Source organism: Sciurus vulgaris, assembly GCF_902686455.1.
Source record: "Sciurus vulgaris genome assembly, chromosome: 4".
In the NCBI taxonomy this organism is placed as follows: Eukaryota; Metazoa; Chordata; class Mammalia; order Rodentia; family Sciuridae; genus Sciurus; species Sciurus vulgaris.
In genome coordinates this window covers 100287252-100306688 of record NC_136464.1, presented here as the reverse complement: position 1 = coordinate 100306688, position 19437 = coordinate 100287252, and the positions used below count along the sequence as shown (strand labels likewise).

The 19437-nt window shown below is 34.0% G+C and overlaps 1 protein-coding gene across 3 annotated transcripts in view; it reads left to right on the top strand.

Annotated features, from left to right (window-relative positions):
• The window catches only part of ZDHHC20 (zDHHC palmitoyltransferase 20), a 70295-nt gene that overhangs the window by 30924 nt on the left and 19934 nt on the right, over positions 1–19437 (top strand). For all 3 annotated transcript variants that reach the window (XM_079138860.1, XM_079138861.1, XM_079138862.1), the window contains 5 exons: positions 786–889; positions 8340–8460; positions 13951–14020; positions 15298–15330; positions 16391–16511. In XM_079138860.1, coding sequence (XP_078994986.1) covers positions 786–889; positions 8340–8460; positions 13951–14020; positions 15298–15330; positions 16391–16511 — 449 coding nt within the window. The remainder of the gene's footprint in view (positions 1–785; positions 890–8339; positions 8461–13950; positions 14021–15297; positions 15331–16390; positions 16512–19437) is intronic.

Sequence of the window (19437 nt, the reverse complement as noted above, 5' to 3'; positions counted from 1 at the left end):
AAAAGACCTTTTTGCTTTATACTTTATTATCTTCAGTGGGTTTTTGGTGCTGCATTACAAACTAAAAAATAGTTCAACTACCTAGTATATAACTCTTGCTTATTGGAAACTAGTCCTGCTTCTTTCACATAGAAAAATTACAGAACACAATAGAAAACTTTAAAAGTTACATCAGTAAATTAAATTTGGAGATAAAGATATTGAAATGTTACATGAATTCACTTGGGAAACAGTTAAGGTAGAAATTCAGAGTGACTAAAAAGTTTTCTTGTTAACTTACATTGAACAGTGGAATTAAATTTAGGATACTTTTTGCAGATTATACAGGGATTAAGTTCATCAATTTTACTTATTATTCTTGGTGATTACAAGTTATTTACTTTCAGTTTACAGTTTCTTGAATTTAATGTTCATAGTGATGGGTCATTTTAAATAATTTTTAAGTCATTTAAAATTATTGTTTAGGAAGAGCTTGAAATACGTGAGTAAAGAAATTTTTTTTTAGCTCAAATTCTCAGCAACTTATAATCAAATCTCTTCCCCAGCTACAATCTTTACTTATAAACCATACTGATAATTCTTAAATACAGGAACAGAATATTTCTTCAAATCTAGTAATATTACATCACGAAGATAAAGGAGTTTATATATTTGATGTTTTATTATGTCCTAAATTAAATTTTTTATTGGATTAGGTCTCCTGACCCACATATTGTGTTTTAATGTAATCCTTTTTCCTGTTTTCACCTGGATTCAATGAAATGTTATTTGTTTTTATTTACCAGGAAAGACCGTTGTTTACCTTGTGGCTTTCCATCTGTTCTTTGTTATGTTTGTGTGGTCCTATTGGATGACAATATTCACATCTCCCGCTTCCCCCTCCAAAGAGGTAAATTTAATGTTGGTAAATTACCAAATGCTTTAACTGATTATGGAATTGTTTTCCCTTGTGTTACCTATGTTAAAACTGTACATAATGCTTTTGTTTCGTTTCCATTCATAAAATTTCTTGGTAACTCTGTACTGTGAATGTGAATCATCAGCCTACTTTCAGATACCATTCACTGACATAGCTTAGCTGTAATAATACTTAGCTCACGTGCTCTGTTTTTTTAAATTAAATATGTTATATTGCTGGTAAAAAGTCATAAGGGATAAAATTGAATTAGGGAAGTAGAGTTGATTTTTAGAAACCCTCTTAACACTGGGCATGGTGGCGCATGCCTGAATCCCAGCAGCTCTGGAGGCTGAGGCAGGAGGATCCCAAGTTCAAAACCAGACTGAGCAATTTAGTGAGACCCTGTCTCAAAATAAGAAATAAAATGGGTTAGGAATGTGGCTTTGTGGTTAAGCCCTGGTTCAATCCCTGGCCAAAAAACAAACAATCTCTTAATATTTATTTACATTTTCGCGGGCATGAATAAATATGTTGAATTAAAGAAAGTTTAATTGTAGGAAGAATTTGTTTAGGTTGTTGCTTGCTACACCTTACTGTGACTAGTTTTTTCTCCTAATTGGAGGTTCTCCTTGGAACTAAAATAATACAGATGATTTTCTAGTATTTCTCTATTGTCTTGACATATCCAACTCAGTTCTTCACTGAAAATTTAGTATAGCAAAATGGTTAATATATTCTCTAATGAGAATTATCTGAGTTTGATTTTCTACTCCAGCACATTACTTAATTTCCCTGAGCTTCAGTTTTCTCATCAGTAAATGGAGCTAACAATTGTACCTATCTCTGTAGGATGTTTGTGAGGATTAAGAGAGGTTTATCCAGGTAAAGCTTTTAACATAGTACCTGCTACATGATTAGTACTCAGATATTAGATGATGATAATATTTTTCCCTTGCATGTTAAATTTTTCAAAATTCATTAAAAATTATATCAAAATATGTAAAAATAGTATCAACTTCTGTTTAACTTTTTAATGGAGGACATATATACAGAAAAGTGTACATAAGTACACATGATGAAATTTCACAAACTGAATACCCTTGTGTAATCACCCAGCTTTAAGAAGCAGAACATTCCCAGAACCCCATCAGTCACTTCATGCTTCCTTCTAACCACCCATAAGAAATTATTCTCCTGCCTTCTAACAGCATAGATGAAGTTTACCTGATTTTGTCCACAATATGAACAGAATAGTGTCATAGTATATATATAGTAGTCATGGTAATATATGCTTGCGTGTCTGACTTCTTTCACTGGCATTTTTTTTGTGCGTGAGATTCAACTATGTTGGTGCATATAATAGTAGATCATTTATTTTCATTATTGTTTGTTGTTCAGTTGTGGTTTATAATACAAATTTGTTTAACAAGTCTACTATTGATGGGCATTTAGGGAGGATTTCAGTTTAGGGCCATTACAAATAGGGCTTCTATAAACATCCTAGTACATGTCCCCTGGGGAATTTATATTGTGACTCTTTTACATAGGTCCCTAGGAATAGAACTGATATATCATATGTTATGTGTACATTCAACATTAGTAGAAAAAGCCACACAATCCTTTGTTTGTTTTTTCTTTTAGATACTTTTGTTCTAAGAGGTAAAGTAAACCATAAATTGAACTTGTATTTTTTTCAAATATACTTTTTTAGATATTTGATAACGGTTAGTCAATCCTTAAAGTTATATTACAAAATACCATCCATTTCTTAATCTCTAAGTTGCAAAGGACCCAATTTTATCAGTTACTAGTACTTGTAACTATTGAAAACATAACATGTGTAAAAAGGAAATAATTTCTATTATAGAAAATGGGAAGTTGAAAGAGAAAACAATTTGTAATATTTGAGAGAAGCAATATAGTTTAGATGCTGAGAACTCAAATTCTGGAGCCAAACTGTCCAGGTTTAATTCATCCCTTTGCCATTTTCTAGTCGCGTGAACTTGGAGACTTTTCTTAACCCTTCTTCTGTAAATGAGGGCAATAGTAGTACATAACCCACAGAATTGTAAGAATTGAACAAATTAATTATATGTTTATGTAGAAATCATATATAATTAATAAGATACATAGAGTGTTTAAGACAATGCCTAGCACATAGTAAATGCTATTATCTAAATGCGATTTTTCCCTCTTTGATTGTTATTTTGACATATTCCATCCATTTAGCATTCAGCCTAGACCTTACGCCTTTGTATACACTCTGAATGTCCAAGACTTTATCTGGTGGCCCTGATGTACTCTCTCCATTTACCCTATTGTGGAACTGTAATTGTGTCTTTACTTATATTCATTGCCTTATTAAATTATAAATTCTGGGAGGGCAATGATATTTCCATTTTATTCACCGTTGGACCCCCCCATACAAAATCTGACACTTAGTGTCAGATTCAATAAATGTTGAATTAGTTATTCAGTTCTCTAGAGCCAACCAATTTTTTTTTTTTTTAAACAGCCAACTAAGCTAAGCCCTAGTGACAGCCAAGAACACAAATTTAAGGTTCTCTAAGTTTACAGTATACTGATTGAGATGGTGCCTTAGAAGTCATTATAAAGCTGTGAGATTGGTGCTAATTTCTGTTAGCTCAGAGGTTACAGCAATGCTTGGGGAATCGGGCCTAGGGAAATTGATTGGATCTAAAAAAAGCAATAACTAGCAATAACTAGGTCTAGAGTTGTGGCTCAGTGTAGCGCACTTGCCTAGCATGTGTGAGACATGGTTTGATTCTTAGTGCCAAATATAAATAAGTGAACAAAACAAAGGTCCATCAACATGGAAAAAATTATTTTTTATAAAAAGCAACAACTAAATATTTAGGAAAGCTAAGTTGTAAAACATGTTTTGTTTTTATTTTTTCAGTCGACAGGTACTTATTAATCACCTACTATATGTCTGACTGCTAGGCTCAGAGAATAAAAAGAACAAGAAAGATAGTCTGTGTTTTAAGGCAGGGACAAATGATATGTAACAAATGATTGTAAATTGTGGTAAATTTAGAAAATCGAGAGAAATTTAGAAAAAGAATTTAATATGATAAACTAGTAAAAACTACTTTAGGGAGGAAAAGCTACTTTAGGTAGTATTGCCACAGAAATCCTTTCTGAGGAAGTAGCATCCAAGGTGGGACCTTTATAAGCATCTCTTCCACTGAGTTTTGTGAAGGAAAAATCTTGGTTGTTTACTGTTGTATTCCCGTTGTCTAGATCAGACATGGTATATAATAGGCATATTGATAAAAAACCTGAGTAAAAGAATGAGGAGGAGGAGGGTAGCATGTGAATAGTTAGGAGACATCTCTCATTACCAGGTATCATCCTTTCTAAAAAGAGTTCTGTCATTCTCTGGTTAGAATTTTGTAGAGATTGCCAGCCTACGGCAAGATATAATGAAGATTATGCTCACTCACATAGAACCCAAGACTCTTCATAAACTTAAATTATTTCCGTTGCTTCAACTCAAACCCTGTACTCAAGCAGTGTATTGCCCTGAATGTACTTTTTTTTTTTTTTTTTTTTGGCGGTGCTGGGGATTGAACCCAGGGCCTCGTGCTTGCAAGGCCCTGCAGGGCAAGCACCCTACCAACTGAGCCCACCACCATACACCATTTTTTGCATCCTTGTACTTTCCATGTGCTTTCCCTTTTGCCAAGATTATCTTCCTTTTGTCTTCCTGAAAAATTCCTGTCTGTCTTTCAAAGGCTAGCTTAGGTACAACTGTCTCCAAAATAAATTTGACCAGGAGCAAAGGTACATGCCTATAATCCCAGTAAGTTGGGAGACTAAGGTAGAATGACCTCAAATTTGAGGCCAGCCTCAGCAACTAAGCAAGACCCTGTCTCAAAATTGAAAAAATATAAAGGACTGGGGATATGGCCCAGTGGTAAAACACCCCTTGTACCAAAAAACAAAACAAAACAAAATCCCCAAACTTTCTTTGACAGCCCCTGCCAACTCCAAAGTAAGATTTTAATCATATCTTAAATTTTGTTGATGTTGTGCTTATACTGATTTGTATATTTTAATTCTTTGTTTACATGGTTAGCTTTCCTATTAGACTGCGGTAATATACTTTTTAAAGTCAAATTGTGTTTTTATTTATCTTCGAATCCACGATACTTGAGTGTTCGGTCCAGTGGAACTGACGCAGAGAAAGGAGACACCACCTTTATTGCGGAGATTTATTGCGTCCTCCCTGTTTTCCTGCCTCCTTTGTTCTGCCACTGTCTCCCTTCTTCTACCCTCTCCCTCCCTCCTCCCCCAGGCTCCTAGCTTATCAGCCAATTATAGCAAAGCTTTTTCTCACACAGGAGCGCATGCAGAGGAATGTCAGCATAGCACTATATGGATCACGAGCTGTCCACGCGCGGCATGATGTTAGATAGCCAATCCCAGAGCCTGGCGTTAACACGTCATAAGTCTCCAAGGAACTAGTAGGCAAGCAACCTTTTTGGGTACTTCCTTATTTTGGTATCCAGTGCCCTTTGGCTCACTGCCAGGTGCCATCTTGTCCAAGATGGCCCTCAACACTTGAGAACAATGTATTTAATTATATTTAATTGGTATTTAATATATTTATGGCTGGACACTGTGGCATATGTCTGTAGTGTGAGCTACTGAGGAGATGGAGGCAGGGGAATTGCTTGAATATAGGAGTTTGATGTTGGCCTGGGCAGTATAGTGATACCTTATCTCTTTAAACATACACACACATATGTACTTATGATTTGTTTTTTAAATTTATTTTTAATTCTTGGAGTTCTGGGAATTGAACCCAGGGTCTCATGAATGCCGAGTATGTATGCTCTACCACCAAGCTATATCCCTAAGCCTAACACATATATATTTTTTATTTGTAAATTGCATGTTTTAAAAAAAATTTTTTTTCTTTTTAGTTATACATGACAGTAAATGTATTTTGACATAACTATACATACATGGAATGTAACTTCCCATTCTTGTGGTTGTACATGATGTAGAGTTCTACTGGTCCTGAATTCATATGTGGACATAGGAAAGCAATGTCTGATTCATTCTACTGTCTTTCCCATTCCCATTCCCCTCTTCCCTTCATTCCCCTTTGTCTAATCCAAAGTACTTCTATTCTTCTACCTCCCCTTATTGTGTGTTAGCATCTGCATATCAGAGAGAACATTTGGCCTTTGGTTTTTGAGGACTGGCTTATTTCACTTAGCATGGTAGTCTCCAATCCCATCCATTTAAGGGCAAATGCCATAATTGTTTTTCTTTTCTTTTGGCTGAACAATATTCTGTTGTGTATATGTACCACATTTTCTTTATCCATTCTTCTGTTGAAGGGCACCTAGGTTGGTTCCATAGTTTAGCTATTGCCTAACATATTTAAATGGAACCATTTGAACTCTGAATTTAAGATAGTAATGGCATATTTGTAATTTAAATTATGTTTGGCAGTTTTGAATGAAAAATAAGACTTTCAGTACCAGTTTCAAAAGTCTAACCTTTTTAAATTTTTGTTTTGTTCCATTCCTCTCTCAAATTCTGGTATCTCTTGAAATTTTCATTTAAGCTTCTCAATTTTATATCCTTAGTTCTTAAGGAGAACTAATGGTTGTCAAGTGGAAGAAGATATATCAGTTGGAGATGTGGAATACTACCACAGTCTAGAAATGGAACACCCCAGGGGAGTCTGCTGAGATTTTACAGGAAACTAAAATTTGATCAGACCCTCTCCTGTCCAAGTATTTCTTTGACATTATACCATATGATTTTCTTTCTGTCTCTGAAAATATTCAAGAGCGGATGAATCTTATGACAGATCTTCAGAAGTCTGAAGATCCTTGCCTTGTGATAGGTGGTTGAATAAGTGGTCTCCAAAGTCTTTGGGGGGTCCAGTAAATCTTTGCTGACTGCTTTCTGCCCTGTTCATTTAATTGTGAAAGCCAAGCTAGGTAATCTAAATAGACTCTTCTACTTCATAAAATATACTGTTAATTTAGGTTTGGTAACAATCTGTAAAAAGTAAGAACATTTATGTTAGCAAAATAGAGGAAAATATACTAGAATAGAATGCAGAAACCTGTATTTTAATGTCAGATATACCAGTAATTCTGTAATCTTTGAGAATTCCCTGACCCTCTTAAATCATAACTTTCCCAACCTAGAACTATACTATAACAAGCTGTTGCTTTATTTGTAACAGAACAGTCAACATTGTTAAACTAACAACTATTAGCACTGATGGAGGGCATCAAGAGTAAGGGAAGGTTTTTTTGTTTGGTTTTTTTTTTTTTGGTACTGGGGATTGAACCCAGGGGTGCTTTAGCACTGAGCAGTCTGCAGACCTTTTTATTTTTCATTTTGAGACAGGGTCTCACATAGTTGTTTAGAGCCTCACTAAGTTGCTAAAACTGGCCTTGAATTTGGAATCCTCTTGTCTCAGCTTCCTAAGCCTCTGGAATTACAGGTGTGTACCACCATGCCCAGCTAGTAGGGAAAGTTTTTGTATTTGAGTTAGTGAGTAGACCAAATATGCAAACGTAAAATTCCAGTTATGATTTCTTAGGCTTTTTAAAGTAAAATCCTACAAATTAATACAACTTGAGGAATAGCACTATTAAAATATAAAACATGATTAAGAGCAAGTCTCAAGCAAAAAATAAATTTGAAATAGACTGATAGAAATTGAAAGTTCCTTGGTTACATTAAATCAAGACATAAAAGGAGGTGGTCCTTAAAATGCTAGGGTGACATATGAAGAGAAGAACAACTAAATAAGTACATGGCAAGGAAAATGTTATTAAAAGAAATGAACCAGAGACTGACCATGCATCATGGGAATAAAACACGAGGAAAGGAATACCAGAAATAACTCAATAAAGGAAAGGAATCTCGATGCTCGCTTTTTGATAGTTCCAGAGAAAGTAGCACTATTCCTTAGCTTCTTAAAGACTAAAAATAGTAAATTAATGACTTGTTTATTTCATTGAGACTTTCAGCCAAAAATTAGTAGAGTACCCCATGGTGATCTCAGTTATTACCCAAAGCAATCTTTGGATATTCTTCCAAAAATTTAGAATTTCTTGATAGTAATTTCTAAAGAGCAAAGTTTTTACTAATAAAAAAGTGTATATTAAGCCTTTTTGTTGAAGGAAATTAATTTTTATCTGTAAAAAGCAAAGATGCAAAAAAGTATATTCATTTTCTTTGCTATTATTAAGGACAAATATTTCTTAACCTATGTAGTTTTTATTAAAAAGTACTTGAAAGTAAGTTTGAAGGTAAGTTTTGTCTTGAAACAAAATATCAATGGTTTTTTTTCCTTTCTATTCTAGATAATTTTCCTGAGTATGATAGTTAATGTCTTAGGATTTTTTTAATTTAGTAATTGTTTCTCTTTTTATAGTTCTATTTGTCCAACTCTGACAAAGAACGTTATGAAAAGGAATTCAGCCATGAAAGACAGCAACAAATTTTGAGAAGAGCAGCAAGAGACTTGCCTATCTATACCACAACAGCTTCAAGAAGTAAGAAAAACAGTCTTGTACTTTCCTTTCCAAAGGACTTTTCAAATGTGTTTATTTTTGATAGGATATGTTTTATGATTTGACTGTTATATGGATATACAGTGATTACATAAATAATATCTGCTGGAATAAGATTTCCTGTTGGTCTGTATCTTCTTTGGTATTTCAGATATAGATTAATATATAAATATATCAATATAATTTTTAAGGTGTTCACTTTAATGTAAAATATCTTTCCTCTATTTTTTTTCCCCTAGACTCAACCTTCACGGCTAAAAATTTCTGTTGTTATTCCTAGTAAACTGTCATTTGGAAATTCTTGTTTGAAATTGACTATTGTGTGTCATCACTGAGTAATAAAAGGGAAAAAAAAGAGAATGTGTTAAAAATGGGGAGAAGTAAAAGATATGAAGGGGAAGAAACTTGTTCAAAGTTAGAAAACTGGTATTCTGAAACCAAGCTATGAGCTTAGGTTGATCTGGCTTCACAACATTTGGTGTTTCCTCTGCACTCCTGCCTCCATTGAGATATATGACTATAACAGCAGTGTCCTTTTCTAAGATTTTAGTCTCATGATAGAGAGGAGTCTATGAGTAGCCAAGCTGATCATTTAAATACAGGAAGTTTTAAAAAATTGTATTATGTACTTCATCAATTGATTCAAATACTAGATAATATTAAAAGCTTGACAGTTACTGTTCTAAGTGCTTTACACATATGAACTTCACAGTAGCCCTATAAGGCAGACACCAGCATCCCCTTTTGCAGTTGCAGAAACTAAGACACTGTTCCTGCATAACCCATTCCCACTAAATGAGTACTGTCTCCGAGGTGTTGCAAGATTGAGTAAAAGAGGCAGATCCAGGATTGCACAAGTGCAATTTATTGGGGAATGTAACTGAAAGAAGCATGGTCCTGGGTAGCAATACCAAGTGGATCCTTGCAGTTTGGGTTAAGAATGAGGGGTGTGTGTATTGTTTTGTGCCAACGTGACTTCATCCAAGCTGGAAAGTACCAGGTTTATCTTATTCTAATGTCTAGTCAGGTACATTCCGGGTACCTGGACCAGTTTTAAAGCTCTACACATCACTAATGGTTTTGGAAACTTTGCAGGAAAAACCAACTAGTATTGCTCTGAGTCAGTCATGGTAGTTACAACTCAGAATGACTGTAGTCTTGTCAAACTGAATTCATACAAGACAGAGAGATGAAGTAACTTGTTCAAGGTCATTGTGCTAGTCTGCTTTTTGTTGCTGTGACCAAAATAACCAACAAGAACAAGTAGAGGAGGAAAAGTTTATTGTTGGCTCACGGTTTCAGAGGTTCAGTCCTCTGAGGATGAATAATTTCATCTTCCAACATTTCTGCATTAACACAGGAGTTTTGAGAGGAAAGCTCATATCCAAACTATAATAATCATATAGACTACCTATGAAAAAAAAAAAAAAAAATCCAGGGGTTTAAATCCAGGTGCTCTAACTCCAGAACTCACTAAGCTTCTCAACTCCAAGGAGAACTAGAAGGATTTTTTGTGTAGCTATGACAAACTGTGGCTCAAGGAAGTTTAAAGTGTCTGCAAAACGTTAGGAAGGAATTTTTGATTGACTTTTAAAAATGCACTTAATACTGTCCATTTTACATAACTAATATATTATGGCATGGAATAAAAAGTTGAAGCCAAGCATAGTGGAACATGCCTTTAATCCCAGCAACTCAGGAGCCTGAAGTAGGATGATTGCATGTTTGAAGCCATCCTCAGCAAATTAGCCAAGACTCTGTCTCAAAAGAAAAAGATGTGAGATATAGCCCAGTGGTAAAGCAGCCCTGGTTTCAAACCCCAGTACCAAAACAAATAAATTAATAATAATAAAGATGGACTGCATCAAATTCTAGCTTTTTCCTTTCTAGTGCAGTATAAGTCACTTAAACTTCCTAAGCCTTAGTTTTATCACTTTTAAATTAGAATAGTAATGTCTACATCTCAGAGTTAGTCAACTATAAAATGAGATAACATATGTAAAACACCTAGTATATACCTTGGTGTGTAATAAGTTTTCAGCAAATTTTATTTTCAGTAAATCTTTTAATAAATTAACTTAAAATAACCCTTTTTTACAATTATTTCTGAAAAAATCTGGTTTACAATAATTATTAGCAGTTGTAATTCTATAAGGTATTTTTAACCCAAAGTCCATGAATCCAGAGAATTTAAGAGTCCCTGAGATCATAGGCAAATTTGGGGTAAGTGTAGTTTTCAGAAAATCCTGCTCATAACATCATCATCTATTTTCAGAATAGTACATGTACTTCTAAAAGCACATCAAACTAAAAGAGCCATCAACACGAAAACTTTGCTTTTAAAACCTTACTACTTTTAATTTATTAATTATAATGGCTTTCCTCTAGTCCAGATGATACCCATTATTACACTAGAATGTTGCTAAGCACTTTAACAACTCTGAGAGAGGTGTCGTACTTGTGCCCATTTTAGAGATGAAGAAATGAGGCACAATGAGGTGGCCAAAGTCCCTGAGTGGAGTTTATATCCTCTCTTCTGACTTCAGGTGGAGTCCACTCTCTTGAATACTATTTTATACATTTTTACTGCCTAAAATTCCAGACTCTGAAGGAACTTCTTTTTCTTATTATAGACTTAATGCATATTGAAGGAAATGGGCCTTCCAGATACCAGAGATATAGTAAAATTATTGGTGTTGCTTTCATACAGGGGAGTATTGGGGTAAAGTACAGGGATAGGAGACTTTGCACTGAATTCCTCTTTGTACTTTTTCAAGCCATATGGACATCTATTATCCATTCAGAAAATGAGTTGTAAACCCTTCTTCCCAGTTTTCGTGTTCTGTTTTTCAACTTCACAAGGTTACCTGTTCCCATTCTTCACTATTGCCATTCTGTACTATCCTGTGAGCTATCGTTTTTAACCATGGAGTTTTGACACTACAGTATTGTGATCATTTATTGTAACTTAATAGTTTTCTTCTTAACTTAAATTAGAACAAATTCATGCATCTTTTCATACTAGCACTAACATTCCAAACCTTGACTTTTGTGCCAGGCAGAGGGGTAGAGTTACAGTTGCACACAAGGATTACATGTTAAAGAATACTCTGTGATCTAGCTACGCTTTCGACTGCAGCATTCTTTCTGTTATTTCAGGGGGCAGGTGGAGAACTGCAAACTTCTGTCCCAGAGCATCCAGTAACTATTATCTAGACGTCATCATTCACCTTGGCATGTGCCTTTCAATTCAGTATCTATAGCTCATTGCACTAGAGTTCCATTCTTGTATTTCCATCTTTCTACTGCCTTGCTCTTGAAAGACCTGTTATCCAAGCCTTCAAATTCATGAAAAACCAAGTTCATCCCATTTAAAACCTAGAATCATAGGGGTAGGAAGCAAATCTGACTTGTTCACTGTTTTTTCCAGCCATCTAGTGATGTTTATCACATGTAAATTCTCTAAATATTCATCAAATGAATAAAAGAATACTCTTTACCCTTACCCAACCCTACCCAAATCCAACTCTATTTCTTTTTTTTACCCATACATGTGTATTTTTTTGTTCTAATTAGTTATACATGACAGTAGAATGCATTTTGACACATCATACGTAAAATGAAGTATAATTTCTCATTCATCTGGTTGTACATGATGTAGAGTTACACAGTTCATATAATCATATATGCACATAGGGTAATAATGTCCAATTCATTTTACTATCATTCCTACCCCCATACCCCCTCTTTTCCTTTCATTTTCCTCTCTCTAGTCCAAAATACCTCTATTCCCCGCTACCCAGCCACTTGTGAATTAACATCCATTTGGCCTGTTTCTTTGGGATTGGCTTGTTTTGCTTAGCATAATAGTCTCCAGTTCCATCCATTTACTGGCGATGCCAAATTTCATTTTTTAAGGCTGAGTATATATACCACATATATGCCATATATATGCTATTGTGTATATATACCACAGTTTCTTTATCTATTCATCTGTTGAAGGACACCTAGTTTGGTTCCGTAGCTTAATTATTGTGAATTGAGCAGCTATAAACTGCTCAATTTTTTATATGGCTGCATCACGATAGTATGCAGATTTTAAGTCCTTTGAGTATAGGCAAAGGAGTGGGATAGCTGGGTCAAATGGTGGTTCCATTCCAAGTTTTCTGAGCAATTTCCGTACTGCTTTTCATAGGGGTTGTTCCAATTTGCAGTTCCACCACATTCTATAAGTGTACCTTTTCCCCACATCCTCGCTAATATTTATTGCTGCTTGTATTCTTAATGATTGCCATTCTGACTGGGGTGAGATGGAATCTCAATGTAGTTTTGATTTGCATTTTGCTAATGCTAGAAATATTGAGCATTTTTTCATATATTTGTTGACCATTCGTATTTCTTCTTCTGTGAAGTGCCTGTTCAGTTCCTTCGCCCATTTATTGACTGGGTTATTTGTTTTTTTTGGTGCTAAGTTGTTTGAGTTCTTTATATGTCCTGGAGATTAATGCTCTATCTGAGGTGCAAGTGGCAAAGATTTTCTCCCATTTTGTAGGCTCTCTGTTAACGTTCTTGACTGTTTCCTTTGCGGAGAAGAAGCTCTTTGGTTTGATACCATCCCATTTGTTGATTCTTGATTTTACTTCTTGTACTTTAGGAGTCTTATTTAGGACGTCATTGCCCAAGCCAACATGATGGCGAGTTGGGACTATTTTTTCTTCTAGTGGGCGCAGGGTCTCTGGTCTAATGCCCAGGTCCTTGATCTACTCTGAATTGAGTTTTGTGCAGGGTGAGATAGGGGTTCAATTTCAATCTACTACATATAGATTTCCAGTTTTCTCAGCACCATTTGTTGAAGAGGCTATCTTTTCTCCAATATATGTTTATGGTGGAAGGCAGAGATTTTTGCCGAGAACAATATCTGGCGCTTAGTAGGTGCTCAGTATCTTGAAAGAATGAATGTATGAATTGAGCAGTAGTAGCATATAGTAGAATTTTGTGGGGAAACAGTTCTTTCTTTTTCTTAAAAATATATTCTCTATTTGGGGAATTAGGAATGGAAGAAAAAAATGTATTTTTTTAATCTAAATGTATTTCAGAATTTTAAAACCAAGTTCTGTAGAATGCCATAAAGTATAAATTTTGGTATTTTACTATAGACCTTGTGGTATAATAGAAAAAAACACTAGATTAAGCACTTAGTAAATCTGAGTTCTGTACTAGTTGCTCTGCTCACCTCTGTGCTTAACTTAATTTGTTTTTACTTCCTTTAATTTGAAAAAACTGCTGGGACAGTACAGATCTGGGGTTCATTTCTCTCCTGACATTTTCATTTGAGAAGTCTCCAGTCCATTTATGTTTTAGGTTAAGATTATTAGTTGTCAATTTCCCAAAGTTGTTTATTTTAAAATATTAAGGTTTATGCTCAAATTAGCTAAGTTTGTGCCTCCTTCTGCATCTTGTTCTTCCATGTAGCTATCAGATATTGTGAAAAATGTCAATTGATTAAGCCTGATCGGGCACATCACTGCTCAGGATGCGACAGGTAAGTGTTCCTTATTTGCTTTCATTTAAACCTAGCACTGAATATTGGTGACAGAAGGGAGAGGGAAGGAACATTTTTCATATTTTATACTTAATCAAAGCATTTCATCCTCTCCCTTTATTTTTTATGCATAAAGAACTAACAAAAATATTTATATAAGCTAGAATATACCTAGAAGTAATCTTTGATAAGCTTCATAACTAGTTTATAGGATGTTCTTAAGTATGCTTTCTTTGCTTGTGCTTAAGGTAATATTGATGAACAAGTAATAATAACCCCCTTGAGAAAGAAACTTTATTTCCTGGATTAGAAAGATTATTCTGATGATTTTCTCGTGTTGTTTTTTTTTAAATTGATGTTGCTATTAAAATCCTAAAAAAAAAAAAAAAAAAACAAAATAACTTCACAGTTGTTTTCAGTTATCATCTGTAACATCTAACCAGAAAAATGTGGGCTGGGGAGATGGCCCTGAGTTCAATCCCCAGTACTGCAAAAAAAAAAAAAAAAAAAAAAAAAAAATCTAACCAGAAAAATTTCAAAGAATTTAGTTCTTGTACACAACTGAGAATTTAGTATGTTAAAAAAAAGAAAGATTATTAGTTTGGGAATCACAACTAATCCTTACCTTTAATTAGGCAAACTACTTAACTTTCTAGGTATTAGGTTTACTCATTGGTTGTATTATTTGAGATTCTCTATAGTCTATATAAACAAAATATGTATCCCAATAGGAGGGCAAATTTCACGTTTTGTTTTGGTTTTCTTTAGATTAAAAAAATAATGGTTTATCAATGGGGTGAATTTTTATAAAACGGGAGAAATAACTATGTCTAAGCCCATCATTGTTAATGTTTTCACATATTTGCTTCTAAAGTTTTATTTTTATGACCTGCCGATGTTTAAAATAACAAAGGGATCAATGTTTGCATTTTACCTTCTTCAGCTTATTTTCAAGCTGAGTTTTTCTAATATATGAAGTATTATCCCCAGATCTGAATATTAAAATGTCATTTAATATGATATAGTGTAACTGAATATTTTCAGCTTACTTCCCAGTGTAAAAAAAAATTATGACCTCTTACTATGGAAGTACTTGTAGCCATCTCAGAAATGATCTCTGCCCTAATGTTTCTTGGTTGGTTCTCTAAGATATAGTTTTAAAAGGAAATTTTTAAAATAAAATAAATAAAAATAAATTTTATTTTAAGATAAAATAAAATTATGACAAAATAGGGAATTTTTCTGCATGGATTTTCTTATGCTTATTTGTTTCTTAGATGTATTCTTAAGATGGATCATCACTGTCCTTGGTACGTATAAAAAACAGAAGAAATGGCATAAGAGGGTGGAGAGGTGGGAAGGAGAGAATTTAGAATGATTTATTTCAATATTCTTTTTTTTTTTTTTTTTTTTTTTTTTTGGTGCTGGGGATTAAACCCAGGGCCACATGTATACCAAACAGGTTCTACTGCTTAACTACACTCCCAACCCCAGTATTGTATATTTTTAAGGTTAATTTAATTACAGATATTATGATCGATCTACTTATATATGTACTTATATGCATAAGGACATATTTATAGTAAATGTTTTCCTTTAAAAATATTTTCTAGAGTGCTGGGGTTGTGGCTTAGTGGTAGAGCACTTATCTGGTCACGTGTGAGGCACTGGGTTTGATCGTCAGCACTACATGTAAATAAATTAATTAAATAAAGGCATAGTGTCCATATACAACTAAAAAAAATTTTTTTTTTAATATTTTCTAGGGGCTGGGGTTGTAGCTTAGTGGTAGAGCATTTGCCTACCACTTGGGAGGCACAATTCAGTTCTCAGAACCACATATAAATAAATCAATAGCATAAAAGTCCGTCAACATCTAAAAAAATATTTAAAAAATATTTGTGATGTTATTAACCCACAGATATTGATGTGTTAAGAATTAACATTAAAATTCCAAATTCCTTATAGAATTTATTAAAAACACATATCCATAGTTAAGACATTGCTTGCTGCTTCACAAATGGCTATTTCCAAGTAATAATAATTTAAATGTTATCAATTATCTGGGTTCTTTTTTATTATGGTAAAACAGATAATGTAAAATTTATCATCTTGACCATTTGAAAGAATTTAGTTCTTGTACACAAGTAAGAAAGTAATATGTATATGTAAGTATATATTTCAGTAGTGTTTACCTTGTTGTACAGTCTCCAATATGTTTACATCTTACAGAACTGCAACTCTTCTCATTTAAACAATTCCCCATTTCTTTCTCCCTCCTCCCTTTCACAACCTCCATTCTAGAATCTTTCTATTTCTATGAATTTGTATTTTCTTATTTTTATAGTGTGACTTTCTTTATTTTTCTAGGGTGAATAACTGTGTGGGATTTTCTAATTACAAATTCTTCATGCTGTTTTTATTGTATTCCCTATTATATTGCCTTTTCGTGGCTACATCAGTTTTAGAGTACTTTATAAAATTTTGGACGGTAAGTCTTTTTTTCTATCCTAAAACACATATTAAAGATTTTTTAAGGTGTTGGGTTTCTGAAGAATTTCTTTGTTCTTTATTATAAGTAGATACAACTAATTTTACAAGCTAGAATTTTTAATGGTGTAGAGGGCAGGGCTACAATTTACCTTTATATACACATTTATTCATAAGTAAAGGTATTATACCACGTAGAGTGAGTGATCCGAATTGTACTTAACTACACTCTAACAATGGCATATCAAGTTTAAGGAAGTGATTGCCTTTCTTTGAGTTCATAATACTTATTATTACAGTTTTACAATGAAAGTGATATCCTTAGCCACAGGCAACTGCTAACAAGCTTCCTATCTGGATAAAGTTTCCAGTATTTTTTAAAATGGCAGATGGTTGAAAACAATGTTTTATCAACAGGGGACTCTACGCTATGATGGATCTATACAAAGGAATGCAGTATAGGTTAAGAAAGAATAAGGAAGTGCTTTATGACAAATGATGTGATCTTTGAGATATATTATTATATGGAAGAAAAAAGACCCAAAAGAACACATAAATACTCCCATTTCTATAGGAAAATGAATTTAAGCATATACTGTCTTCTGAAGGAAAGCATTAAAAAATTGCTAATGGTAGTTGCCTCTTGAGACATGCTTTTTTTACAGTTTTCCATTGAATTTTGCATACCATGTGCTGATAGTAATCTAATTGAAATAAATAATAAAGTTTAAATATTTTTAAGTATTTAATTATGTACTTTAGGAGGGGAAGTGCCAAAAACATGAAAAGTTACTACCTGTTGGAGGTGCTGTAAAAAACTGTTGTTTTTCAATGGTAGCTTTTTAGCATTATTTAATTTTTTTTTATGTACTATTTTATTAAAATTTAGAAATAATTTTAAAATACATTAAAACTCTTTCCCTTCATTTAAACACTCTTAAATTTCTTGCTATTATTTATCACTTTTCTCTCAGCCCCTATAAATGTAGGTTCAGTCCTTGGCTCTACATTCTTGGTTATCTCTAATTTGTTTCTGGTGGTCATATGTGCGTCTGTGGCATTCACAGGCATGCCTCAGCCCCTAGCACTGACACTACTGAATCCCAGTCCCCAATCTCCAGTTGCTATTTTTTTAAACATTGACATGATGAAGGCATCATAAAAACCAGCATGTCTCAAATCAGTGTCATGTTCTTTTCTTTACATTGTTCTTCCTACGTTCATCTGATATAATGGGAACAAAATCTATATTTATGTATCTGTCATTTGCCCAGGGTAGGAAAATTAATGTCATCTTTGAATTTTTGTTATTTCATTGTGAAACTTAGGTCTAAAATCAATGTGGCGTATTAGAAAAAGAAACAGGCTTAGTTTAAATACAACTGCCTCTTATTAATCTAAGCTCCATGAAAGCAAGAATTTTTGCCTTGCTGGGCACTGTGGTACATACCTGTAATCATAATACCAGTGTCGTAGGAAGCTGAGGCAGGAGCATAGAAAGTTCAAAGCCAGCCTCAGAAATTTAGTATGGCCCTAAGCAACTTAGAGATTCTGTCTCAAAAATTTAAAAAACATAAATTAAAAAAAAAAAAGGGTAGTGGGCAGGGGGACTGGGGATGCGGCTCAGTGGTTAAGTACCCCTGGGTTCAATCCCTGGTACCAAAAAAAAGGTTTTTGTCTCTTCAGTAATAGCCAGTCGAGATAATTAAACTTTGGTTTGTTCTTTCATCATTAAAATTTTGAGTAACGCTTATCTCATATGATTGATGGGAAGATTAAATTAGTATAAATATGTGATGAGCATTCAATAAATGTCTTTGAATTTTTTTTTCCAATTCATTGTGCCTTAGATCATTCCTTCTCTTCAACCATGTCTGTCTCGTAATTCTGTCTTTATTCTCTCCCTTTTTTTTTTAAATACATATTTTTTAGTTGTAGTTGGACACAATACCTTTATTTTATTTTTATGTGGTGCTGGCAATTCAACCCAGGGCCTCAAGCGTGCTAGGTGAGCATGCTACCACTGAGCCCCAGCCCCAACTGTATTCTCTCCCTTTATTCATTGTAGTACCTGCTAATATATGAACAAAATATAAAACCTCCTTTTATTTTGCATATCATATGTTTAGCATGTCTTTTGTGTGAAATTCCATTTTTTCTTTGCCCACTTTTTTGATAGGTTTAAATATTAACAAATAATTTCTTATATTAAAGATATCAATCTTTATTATTGATCTTGGTGTGGATGAGCATTTCTTAAATAGAATATAGGAACACTAACCATAAAAGAAAAGATCTATAAATTGAACTTCATTAGAATTAAGAATTTCTTAGAGTCAGGCACCACAGTGTATGCCTTTGGTCTTAGCTACTCAGGAGACTTAAGTCAGGAGGTTTGCTTGAGTCAAGGAGTTTTAGGCCATTCTGGGCAACATAGCAAGACTCAGTCTCTTTTAAAAAAAAAAAAAAAAATTATTTTTAGGGCTGGGGTTGTGGCTCTGTCGTAGAGCGCTTGTCTAGCATGTGTGAGGCACTGGGTTCAAGTCCCAGCTCCACATATAAATAAATGAATAAAGATCTATCAACATCTAAAAAATAAAAAAGATTAATAATTATTTTAAAATTTTTATTAAAAAGCAGCTCTTAAAGCCAGATGCAGTAGCTCATAACTGTAGACCCAGCCACTTAGGAGGCTGAGGCAGGAGGATCCCAAGTTCAAGACCAGCCTGAGCAACTTAGTGAGATCCTGTCTCAAAAAAAGGAGGGTGGGGTGGGGATGGAGCTTAGTGGTAGAGCACCCGTGTGTTCACTTTCCAGTACCAGTAAAATGCAAGCTATAGTCTGGGAGAAGATATGCAGTGTATCACAAAGAACTCATATTGAGAATATGTGAGGCATGCCTGAAGGTATTAATCCTTTTTCTGCCC